We start from the raw sequence: 12,571 nt of genomic DNA on the forward strand, positions 1-12,571 counted from the left end.
ATTATAGATATTGATTTCGGATATACAGGCTATAATGTGTGTATAAACATGAATAAATTGCTTACTAAACATGAATAAACTGCTTACTAAACATGTATAGACTGCTTACTAAACATGAATAGACTGCTTACTAAACATTTATAAACTGCTTACTAAACATTTATAAACTGCTTACTAAACATGAATAAACTGCTTACTAAACATGAATAAACTGCTTACTAAACATGAATAAACTGCTTACTAAACATGAATAAACTGCTTACTAAACATGAATAAACTGCTTACTAAACATGAATAAACTGCTTACTAAACATTTATAAACTGCTTACTAAACATGAATAAACTGCTTACTAAACATGAATAAACTGCTTACTAAACATTTATAAACTGCTTACTAAACATTTATAAACTGCTTACTAAAAATGTATAAAATGCTTACTAAACATGTATAAACTGCTTACTAAACATGAATAAACTGCTTACTAAACATGAATAAACTGCTTACTAAACATGAATAAACTGCTTACTAAACATGAATAAACTGCTTACTAAACATTTATAAACTGCTTACTAAACATGAATAAACTGCTTACTAAACATTTATAAACTGCTTACTAAACATGAATAAACTGCTTACTAAACATGTATAAACTGCTTACTAAACATTTATAAACTGCTTACTAAACATGAATAAACTGCTTACTAAACATGAATAAACTGCTTACTAAACATGTATAAACTGCTTACTAAACATGTGTAAACTGCTTACTAAACATTAATAAACTGCTTACTAAACATGTGTAAACTGCTTACTAAACATGTATTAACTTATAATTACACTCATGGTGGAGCAGTTGACTTTAAAGGACACAGAGAGTTACATACAAGTTGGAAGTTTACATACACTTAGGTTGGAGTCATTAAAACTCGTTATTCAACCACTCCACAAATTTCCTGTTAACAAACTATAGTTTTGGCAAGTCGGCTAGGACATCTACTTTGTGCGTGACACAAGTAATTTTTCCAACAATTGTTTACAGACAGATTATTTCACTTATAATTCACTGTATCACAATTCCAGTGGTCAGAAGTTTACATACTTGGAAATTCCAGAAAATTGTCATGGCTTTAGAAGCTTCTGATAAGCTAATTGACATGATTTAAGTCAATTGGAGATGTACTTGTGGGTGTATTTCAAGGCCTACCTTCAAACTCAGTGCCTCTTTGCTTGACATCATGGGAAAATCAAAAGAAATCAGCCAAGACCTCAGAAAACAATGGTAGACCTCCACAAGTCTGGTTCATCCTTGGGAGCAATTTCCAAATGCCTGAAGGTACCACGTTCATCTGTACAAACAATAGTACGCAAGTATAAACGCAATGGGACCACGCTGTCATCATACCGCTCAGGAAGGAGACGCGTTCTGTCTCCTAGAGATGAACGTACTTTGGTGTGAAAAGTGCAAATCAATCCCAGAACAACAGCAAAGGACCTTGTGAAGATGCTGAAGGAAACAGGTACAACAGTATCTATATCCACAGTAAAACAAGTCCTATATCGACATAACCTGAAAGGTGCTCAGCAAGGAAGAAGCCACTGCTCCAAAACTGCCATAAAAAAGCCAGACTACGGTTTGCTACTGCACATGGGGACAAAGATTGTGCTTTTTGGAGACATGTCCTCTATTCTGATGAAACAAAAATATAACTGTTTGGCCATAACGACCATTGTTATGTTTGGAGGAAAAAGGGGGTGGCTTGCAAGCGAAGAACACCATCCCTCCCGTGAAGCATGGGGGTGGCAGCATCATGTTGTGGGGGTGCTTTGCTGAAGGAGGGACTGGTGCACTTCACAAAATAGATGGCATCAAGAGGCAGGAAATTTGAGGATATATTGAAGCAGCATCTCAAGACCTCAATTAGGAAGTTCTAGCTTCACAAATGGGTCTTCCAAATGGACAATGACCCCAAGCATACTTCCAAAGTTGTGGCAAAATGGCTTAAGGACAACAAAGTCAAGGTATTGGAGTGGCCATCACAAAGCCCTGACCTCAATTCTATAGAACATTTGTGGGCAGAACTGAAAACGCGTGTGTGAGCAAGGAGGCCTACAAACCTGACTCAGTTCCACCAGCTCTGTCAGGAGGAATGGGCCAAAATTCACCGAACTTATTGTGGGAAGCTTGTGGAAGGCTACCCAAAATGTTTGCCCCAAGTTAAACAATTTAAAGGCAATGCTACCAAATACTAATTGAGTGTATGTAAACTTCTGACCCACTGGGAATGTCAGGAAAGAATTCAATCATTCTCTCTACTATTATTCTGACATTTCACATTCTTAAAATAAAGTGGTGATCCTAACTGACCTAAGACAGGAATTTTTACGAGGATTAAATGTCAGGAATTGTGAAAAACTGAGTTTAAATGTATTTGGCTAAGGTGTATGTAAACTTCCGACTTCAACTGTAGGACATTCAGTAGGGTGAGTAGTTGACTTTAAAGGACACAGAGAGTTACATAGATAGAGGACCTTCAGTAGGCTGGACAAGACTGGAAACATGTTGGGTTCTACATCATCACGATATATTAGCTTATATAGTAAGTTAGCTTATGTTATACAGTTTGTAACAGAGCACCATTACATTTTAGTACTTTTCAAAGCTGGCTGGTTTGTTTACACGTTCATATCAAGAGTGCTGAGTTTTGGAGATTCAACCCAACTTTAAAATGACACAGAATCTAAGTGCTACATTTCCTGAAAACCCCATAAATGTAAACAGATGAACAGAGTAAACTGTCCATTTCCTGGTAATATTACAAGAGGCAATAAAAAGTAGCAAAACATTCCACCAAAAGACTTGAAAGAGTATTAAACCGTTTAAAATCATTCATAGTAAATAGTTATCCTTCAGCATCTTTTAGTGATGTCGTTTTTATACATTTAAAATTACAGAAAGAATCCTAGACATTTAAAAAAAAAATTTTTTTATAGATCCGACAAGGATGGATTCCTCTATTACAGAGGTCACCGACCTTTTTCAGAGTCGAAATGCAAGCTGAGATCTACCGCTCAGATTTTATTTTAACATGACTTAAATAAGGGAAGCCTAAGCAACATTAACCAATTTAAAAACAGTTCTGAATCAATGAGGTTTGTACAGTAAGCTATAGGCCCAATATATTATCACTGCATACTGTCTATGCTTGACTTGCCTTGACAATGTTATTATTCTGGGACCATTTTGAAATTATATATTTTTTAAATGTTGGTATATGATCAAACTGGTAATAGATAATTTGTTGTATTACTTGTGATGTTACATCTGATTGAGCATAATCATATAGTTTGTTTTTTTACTGGACTGATGGCCTGCATCTGATGGTCAGTCTGAGAGGAGAGAGGGAGCAGTGAGGCTGTCTCTCACCAGGCTCTCCCTCCCTCCTCTCTCCATCCCTCCGCTGAGAAAAGGGGACACAGTTTTCCAGCCGATGGCAAAATTTAAGTTGCACTGCATTACTTGTGCCTCGTGCACCAATTCATGTTGTTACTCCTATGATCAGAGGAAGTGAAATATTCCTCTGGGCCAGTCGGATAGGCAAAGTTCTACCTTCAGATACTGTTGTTTTTCATAATTGTCCAAACACTGTAAGCGCTATGTAAACACTTTCTGTTTCTCTCTCAAGTATTCTACATAATTGTTCTATGGGCCCTATTCAGTCAAAAGCCAGAACCAGGTTTCCTGTATGAGTCATTTGGATCTAGAGACCGTTTCATAATGTAAACATTGTGTCGTCAATGTCATGAGGAAGACCGTCCTCCTCTTCCTCACTGGAGGAGCCTCCTCTGGTAAAGAGTGTGTTGTTCATCACCATTAGCCCGTTTCCGATGCGAGTTATGAGTGAGTAAACGGAACTTAATTCCAATGTTATGCAATTTCTTCTCTAAGCGTATTCTGGCCTTGATTATATGCACGGGGTAACTCATGTTTCAGCCAGCTATTTGTTAGCGGTAGAGATCGCATACATTGAGGTGTGGCAGAGGTATGTCTACAGATTCAGTCTACATATTCTGCCCTTGATTTAATACACAATTCCACCACCTTTAAACGATTAATCAAATGGAGCAACCTGTCGGTTCCAAGTGTGAAAAACATCTACTTTCTTTTTTTTTCTCTCTCCCCCGATTGAAACAACACCGTTCTTCATGCACTGTAGGGCCTAATGTACATATTTATAAGAGCTATCGGTAAGAGCTTGGTAAATGAGTAATCCGTTTGAATAAGGGGATTGTAAATATAAATGACAATTGTTTTAGATCTATTTTACCTTATGATCGCTGGAGGCAAATGTAAAACCAATCATTTGGCAGCAAACTGAAACATATCAACTTTCCCACAGCGACGTGATGTTTATGAAATGTTGTGCCATTTATGTAGAATTTAAATTGTAGGTCTATGGCCTTTTTAACTTGAAACTTTAATGTCAGCATGTGACATTTTAACCTTTGGGCAATTTCCAATGTTTTAATTAAATACTTTCATTTTCTTCCTCGGTAAACGCCGTCACGGAAGTGTGGTTGATCAAATTTAATGTAAAAAAAAAGAAAAGAAAAAAAAAGACATGTAGGTTAATGAAATCGCTCTGGAGCGGAGCGATTTGAACCCGAAGCATGGCGCAACACTTGTCATTAACACAGTTCCGTGGTTAGTGCAGGCAATAGACAGGGGTATAACATACTATTATACACTATTTCCCCTACTATAGTTATATACACACACATATTGCAACATTACCATGGGTTGAAGAACTGAATGTGTCATTTTTTCCCCCGAATTAATCAATCCACCGTTTTTTTTGTTTTCGTATGTAAAGGCTCTCTAAACCGTTTTTTCTTTCTTCCGTAGGTAAAGGCTCTCTAAACCGTTTTTTCTTTCTTCCGTAGGTAAAGGCTCTCTAAACCGTTTTTTTCTTTCTTCCGTAGGTAAAGGCTCTCTAAACCTAATATCCTAATATTCTGAACAGTTCTCTCCATGTAGTCTGTGGACAAAAAAACATCTAATTAAAGGTTCACCGAATTTAAAGGGATGGCTCTAATAAATGTACTGAAAACCCCATTGAGTGAATACGCCTGCACACTATGTCTGAATACCAACTACTGAGAAATGGGGAGAAAAGGTGAACACCAATAACAACTGTGGTTTTGACTAAATCACAGAAACCTGGTTAGAGCTAGAGACTGAAAAAGATCCCAGTCGTTTTAAAGAGTTTCTCTCTAGTTGAATCTACACTTCTCCCTACACTGGTCTTTTCTAGCATAGTTGTGTCTAGGTATACTACTCCCAAGAAAAACAGTTTCTCTCTAGTTTTATGTACAGAGGTGATAGTGTGGTTTACTTGGGGCAACATTACAGAACGTTCCGATAGAAATATATCACGCAGAAAATACATTCTTCTATGTCATGGAGAAGACACAATCATTGTGTCTTGAAACTGTATTTATCTGCAGCGTTCTGAACGTTTCAACCACTTCTGAACAAATCGATATATTACAATGAAATACACACTCTCTCATTTTGACACCCCAACGCCCCTCCAAACTCCCTCTATTGGTCAGGTGGAGAAATGACATCCCATATTTCTGTCACCTATTGGTCCAAAGTGTCACATTCTACTCTTCTCCTATTGGTCAGACCAGAGTTGCATTTATATATTTTTTGTTGTTGTTACAAATCGGTGTCCCATTCAGTAGGAAATTAGTTCTGGGATGTATTCATTCTGCCAAACAAAATGTTTTTGTTGCAAAATGTTTTGACCAACAGAACGAAACGGGGAGGAACCTACCTGAATTTTGTCCAATAGAAACTCTTGTTCTAGTTGCAAAACAAGACAAACAGTTTTGCTTGGCGGAATGAATACAGCCCGGCTAGCATCTCTCTGTTTAAAAAAAACTAAGTTTTCTCCTGTTAGTACAGAGTATAAGAAGCAAACCTGGTTTCAAATACGAGACAAATTGTTTCAAATACTTTCAGCGTTTCCTTGAGTCTGCCTGGGGTGAATTAATGGGGAGGTTGGGTCCGTTTTGGGACTTTTCTATCAGTTAATTAAGCCAGGCAAGCAGAAACAGCCACAGATAAAGTATCAAAGTATTTTAATCTATTTATTCATTTATTAATCTAATTTATTGAGATTTTTTTTTGTATTTGAAACCCTGGTCTGATAAACATCACAACTACTCTACGTAGGGTTGCAAAAATGTTCCCAGAATTCCTAGGTTTTCCAGAAATCCTGGTTGGAGGATTCAACATTTCCTGCTTGTTCTCTCAAAGGATTCTGGGAATCTTTTGACAAGGATTTTCTCTGAAAACCTGGGATGGAACCTATAGTCCCCAGGCCCAGACAGCGAGAGGTAAAGACTGGAAGACATGCTTGGTAAAGTAGATAAAGTATATAAAAGTCCAATAAATACATTTACAAATATCACTTAGAAAACAACAAACAATTCCTGTGGTCGTTATTTTTTACATCCCGGTGCCTGTGTCCCAAATGGCTCTCTATTCGTGGGAACTTACAGGATATATCTCCTATTTTATGTGTGAATTGAAAATGTGTTTTTTGTGTGTTTTTTTTTGCATATCCCAAATCTCCCTGAGACACCCTCAGAGAGTAGGGTCACGACTAAGGGGGATCAACCATTATTGACAGCGACCCTAGACCAGTTAAGGTTAAGTGCCTTGCTCAAGGGCAGTAGGACAGATTTTTTTCACCCTGTCGGCTTGGGGGGAATTCAAAACTAGCAACCTTTCGGTTACTAATCCCAACGCTCTAACCGATAGGCTACCTGCCTCCCCATTATTATTTGTAGATCAGTCAATCGTAAATATGTTTGATATATTTGAAACACCCTGAATCAAAAGGTGAGGGGGTACAGGTACGTAACCTACCCACAGGTAATATCCATGCAGAGAGAGCGGAAGACTGGAGCGGATTTGGATTCCGTCTGGATTGGAAGCGCTTCTATTAAGTATTACTGTTTGCTGGTAAAACTGAAACAGTTTATAAAACATCCTTTTAAACGTGGATTAAAATCATCTGTACCAATCCTGGTATCTGAAGACTGTTGGACATCACGTGCTGGTAAAAAGTTTGTACTGAAAAAGAAAACCTGGACCGGAGTATAAGGTGCCTCCTCGAGACTGTTATTTTATCCATGGTTCCATTTGGTTGGTGGTAAAGCACCGGTACAGACAAATCCGTGGTAGCGGAAATGGACTGGCCTTGAATCGGTGTGTTATAAATGCCGGTCCAGTTTCTGGTCCCAGTCCGTCCCTGCTTGGTGGAGGGGGTGGGGTGATGGTTCGGACCCGAATAACTAGAGACTACCACTGTTCCCATCTGGTGGTATACATACTCTCAGTCCGTCCGTCCGTCCATTCCTCTGTCGGTTTCTACTCATATAACATATATTGTCAGCCTGTCTGTCTGTTTCTATATACAATACATTGAAGTGGAGTCTGTTGTTGCAGAGCACAATACAATCTACATTGCAGCACTGCCCGTGGTTGCTGTTTCAATACACTACAGTCGTTCAACGTAGTCCGTGGTTGAATGCACTACATCCTAACATTCTAGAGCTAGCTAGCCAGTCAGCTTCCTTAAAGAGATAGAGAGGTCTCCCTTGTTCATCAGTTAGCTGGTTCCACTTGCAGGCCAAGCACAAGCTAGCCAGTCAGCTACACATCCAGGTGAGGACAGAGAGACAGAGACTGAGAGAGTGAGAGAGAGAGAGAGATCCTTAAAGAGATAAGTCTCCAGTGTTCTTCAATTTGCTGGTGGTGAATGGAGACATACAGTATTTTTGTACCTTCATGGAGTCTACAGGGTACAGCAGAGCGGCTAGGTCAGCTAGTATGAGTCTATGGGTACATAGATGCTAGTGAAGTTAGCCATCAACAGGCGAGGTCAGCTAGTGTGAGTCTATAGGTACATATATGCTAGTGGAGTTAGCCATCAACAGGCTAGGTCAGCTAGTCTTAGTCTATAGGTACAGAGATGCTAGTGAAGTTAGCCATTGAGAGGCTAGGTCAGCTAGTCTTAGTCTATAGGTACAGAGATGCTAGTGAAGTTAGCCATCAACAGGCTAGGTCAGCTAGTCTTAGTCTAGGTACAGAGATGCTAGTGAAGTTAGCCATCAACAGGCTAGGTCAGCTAGTCTTAGTCTATAGGTACAGAGATGCTAGTGAAGTTAGCCATTGAGAGGCTAGGTCAGCTAGTCTTAGTCTATAGGTACAGAGATGCTAGTGAAGTTAGCCAAGGAGAGGCTAGGTCAGCTAGTCTTAGTCTATAGGTACAGAGATGCTAGTGGAGTTATCCATCGTGAGGCTAGGTCAGCTAGTCTTAGTCTATAGGTACAGAGATGCTAGTGGAGTTATCCATCGTGAGGCTAGGTCAGCTAGTCTTAGTCTATAGGTACAGAGATGCCAGTGGAGTTATCCATCGTGAGGCTAGGTCAGCTAGTCTTAGTCTATAGGTACAGAGATGCTAGTGGAGTTATCCATCAACAGGCTAGGTCAGCTAGTCTTAGTCTATAGGTACAGAGATGCTAGTGGAGTTAGCCATCAAGAGGCTAGGTCAGCTAGTCTTAGTCTATAGGTACAGAGATGCTAGTGGAGTTATCCATTGAGAGGCTAGGTCAGCTAGTCCTAGTCTATAGGTACAGAGATGCCAGTGGAGTTATACATCGTGAGGCTAGGTCAGCTAGTCTTAGTCTATAGGTACAGAGATGCTAGTGGAGTTAGCCATTGAGAGGCTAGGTCAGCTAGCCTGGGTCAATGGCTACAGAGATGCTAGTGGAGTTAGCCATCAAGAGGCTAGGTTAGCTAGCCTGGGTCAATGGCTACAGAGATGCTAGTGGGGTTAGCCAATGAGAGGCTAGGTCAGCTAGCCTGGGTCAATGGCTACAGAGATGCTAGTGGGGTTAGCCAATGAGTGGCTAGGTCAGCTAGCCTGGGTCAATGGCTACAGAGATGCTAGTGGAGTTAGCCAACGAGAGGCTAGCAGAAAGGCATTGCTAGAGTATATTAGCGATGCTAGTGGAGTTCTGTCTTTTCTCTTTTCTTACAGCCGTAGTAGCTGGAGAGAACACCCATCTTATCTAGCACTTAAACCTCGTGCAACATTATATCAGAAAAGTCATCTTGGTGAAACCAGAACTTGCGTGACTGGTCAGATAAATTCTGTGTCCATACAGTACGTGTTAAGAGAAGAGATAGAACGAGGATCGAAACTGGAACAAAGAGCTCCATCCTGTCTTTATGCAAGTTACGGACCAAAATGTCCCCTCCACTTTTGAAAGACGATATCACCAGCGAAAATAGTGATTTTGTCCAAAACACCTGAACTAACGCTGGTCGTTATCTCACACATTCCGTTGTATATTGACAGATGTACACTACCATTTCTGTCTCAGAAGTCTGTCCACGAGAGATTAACAGTAAAGAGATGAAAAGAAAAAGAAAGACAGGAAGAGAGAAAAGTGAGCTCATCTCATGAGGGGGTTGAGCCGAGCAGGCGAGTGACAGTGATTGGGTGACACTCGGTGAGTAGGCGTCGCCGGTCCTGGAGACTGATTCTGATTGGAGAATCCTCTGTGAGTGGGCGTGGCCGGTCCTGGAGACTGATTCTGATTGGAGAATCCTCTGTGAGTGGGTGTGGCCGGCCCTGGAGACTGATTCTGATTCTCTCTGTGACTAGGGGAGTAGCCATGTGTAGGTGCGGGGGGCAGGTATCCTCCACAGTAGTGAGAGGGGGCTTCAAACCCCGTCCCTCCTCCCATCCCGGGAGAGGAGGAAAAGAGGCAGGAAGACGGAGTGGGGGAGGTGGAGAAGGAGCGGTGGATGGGAGAGGAGCAGGGGGAGCAGAGAGGTGAGGTCTGTAGACGCCAGAGGAGCTCCTCATTGTTACGGCTCAGTCGTTTCTTCTCTCCGTTCTCCTTCTCTACATTCTCCTGCAGGTTAGCGTTCTCCTCTGAGAGTTGCCTGGATGGGAAAGTGAGACAGGGTTATATGTGACCCGTGTCAGGTAACTAGGCACATGGCGCACATCACTACTTCACAGGAGAGGCATTTGAACGTAAACATATTCTGGAACATGTGATCTTTCACGTGGCTTCGTAACAAACTTGTAATGCCATCTGTAAATACAATTAAAATGGTTAAATTACGAACCTAGTTGGTTTAGCAACAGAAACATACGGGAACCTTTCCGCTAGCCATGATTGGCTGAGATAATGGCTGGGCTGGACATGCCGAGAGATGAGTTCGGATTGGTCTGCCATGTAGCATGCTTCTGTCTAGAACTTGAGCTGCTCAGTATGTGTATGCAATTCTTTCTAATGCGGCTTTTTTGAAAAAATATTTACGAAGAACTGCGACGAAGAAGTTGACCGAGTTTTGAAATCAGTGGAATGCAGAGTATGATAGCTAAGGAGATGGAGAAAATGCTGGTGTTTTGATTACGAATATGTGGACGGAGTCAAAAAGAGAACACACAGAAGACTTTTGTAAAAAAAACAAAAAAAACAGCTGTCTCCGGATTACATCTTCAAACTAAGGGTAACCATGGCAGCCGTGACAGAGAGGGAGAAGTGTCCATGTATACAGGTAAGAGTCTCTAGCTACATTTTCAGATATTATACGCTTCTAATTTTGTCAGAAAGTTGTTTTCATTGCAAATTAAAGCGTACTGTTAGCTCGCTAGTTAACATTAGCTGGCTGGCTCACTCGCTAGCTAACGTTACGTGTATGATCTGTGTAGTAATATTATTCTTATCTTATCTTATTGTATTGCTAGTTATAGCCTAATGTTAGCTAGCTAGCTATCATTGAACATAGCTAGTTGGTTCGCTTTAGCTACCTGTAGATTCATGCAGGGTAGTAATGTTATGAGTTGGGATTATGGTTCATTGTTTAGCTAACTAGCTACATGTCTAAACAAAATAGTATCCTGTGCATGTGACAAATAAACTTTGATTTTATTTGATATAGTTTGTGTTTACCAGAGACGGTAATGTGAAGAAGAAGACCTGCACCAAAGTCAAATGAAGATATAAAGTTAGGCAAATTCTAAAATCCTCAAGGTAGAAGAAAAGCCCTGCTTTTATTTCACAAAAATCACAGAAACGTAAACTAATCTCTGTTAATTAGCTTGCTATTAACATGTAAATAAGTGTTGTGAGTTTATTTTCCTGTAATAATGAATAAAAATTTGCTGAAGTTATGACGTTGTCAAGCTATGATATGGCCATTATTTGAACTGGTTAGCTAGCTAACAAGCTAACAAGCTAGAAATGAACCAAAACAATGTTTATAAAGTTGCTTTCGTTGCTTCGTTTGCTAGATTTACATATGTGACCAACTGCCTCGATTTCATCTTATGTAGTAAAATTTGAAAATAATGTTTTTTAAATTCCATAAAAGGAGAATCTATGAGCTAGAAAATGGTACATCATATACTGCATTTTAGGAACAATGGGAAAGTTATTCTGCTTTGAACGTTGATAAACTTGTAAACTCACTTTTGTGAAAATGGCCCTTGAATAATTTTGGCACACCTACTGGAGAGCTCGTCCTTTGTCTACACTCATTCAGTGTCGTTCACACCCTCTTAAGCCTTAGCCCCACCCATCTCTTTAAGGATTAACATGTGAGGCCATGTGGTAGATACATGCTATATCAAATAAAATACATGTTTATTTGTCACATGCACAGGATACAGAAGGTGTAAATTGTATAGTTATGGTACTTGCATAGTATCAATATCAAAAATATTCCTGGAATTTTGCTATCCTACTGAAAACAACTAGTAAGAAAAGGCATGTGCAAGTTGTATTGTTATTTGTTTTGTTGTTTTCCAGGTGTATGCGTGTGTTACCTGGACAGGGCTAGGTTATTGTCTATACGGGCCATCAGGTCTTCGTTCTGCTGCTGTAGCACCTGCATCCGTTCCTCTAACACAACGTTCTTCTGGGCCTGCTCACAAAAACACAGAAACAACTCTACTGTCTTCTGGGCCTGCTCACAAAAACACAGAGACAACTCTACTGTCTTCTGGGCCTGCTCACAAAAACACAGAGACAACTCTACTTTCTTCTGGGCCTGCTCACAAAAACACAGAGACAACTCTACTGTCTTCTGGGCCTGCTCAAAAACACAGAGACAACTTTACTGTCTTCTGGGCCTGCTCAAAAAACACAGAGACAACAGAGACAACTCCAATGTCTTCTGGGCCTGCTCACAAACTGTACTGTCTGTGTACTGTACTGTCTATGTACTGTACTGTCTGTGTACTGTACTGTCTATGTACTGTACTGTCTGTGTACTGTACTGTACTGTCTGTGTACTGTACTGTGTGTGTAATGTACACTGTACTGTACTGTATGTGTACTGTACTGTCTGTGTACTGTACTGTACTGTCTATGTACTGTACTGTCTGTGTACTGTACTGTACTGTACTGTCCTGTCTGTTAGGGTGAGTGTGTACTGTCATTTCTTGTCTCTTAGGGTGAGTGTGTACT

At 40.2% G+C, this 12,571-nt stretch overlaps 1 protein-coding gene across 1 annotated transcript in view; it reads right to left on the reverse strand.

Moving 5' to 3' along the window:
- Positions 1–653: 653 nt before the first annotated feature.
- mtus2a (microtubule associated tumor suppressor candidate 2a) overlaps positions 654–12,571 on the reverse strand; it is a 229,176-nt gene continuing 217,258 nt past the window's right edge. Inside the window, exons 15-16 of the mRNA XM_064971312.1 lie at positions 11,929–12,026; positions 654–10,034 (exon numbers count right to left, since the gene is read on the reverse strand). Of these exons, the coding sequence (XP_064827384.1) occupies positions 9,539–10,034; positions 11,929–12,026 (594 nt within the window). The 3' untranslated portion in view covers positions 654–9,538. The remainder of the gene's footprint in view (positions 10,035–11,928; positions 12,027–12,571) is intronic.

The sequence above is a fragment of the Oncorhynchus masou genome, chromosome 8 (assembly GCF_036934945.1).
Source record: "Oncorhynchus masou masou isolate Uvic2021 chromosome 8, UVic_Omas_1.1, whole genome shotgun sequence".
Taxonomy (NCBI): Eukaryota; Metazoa; Chordata; class Actinopteri; order Salmoniformes; family Salmonidae; genus Oncorhynchus; species Oncorhynchus masou.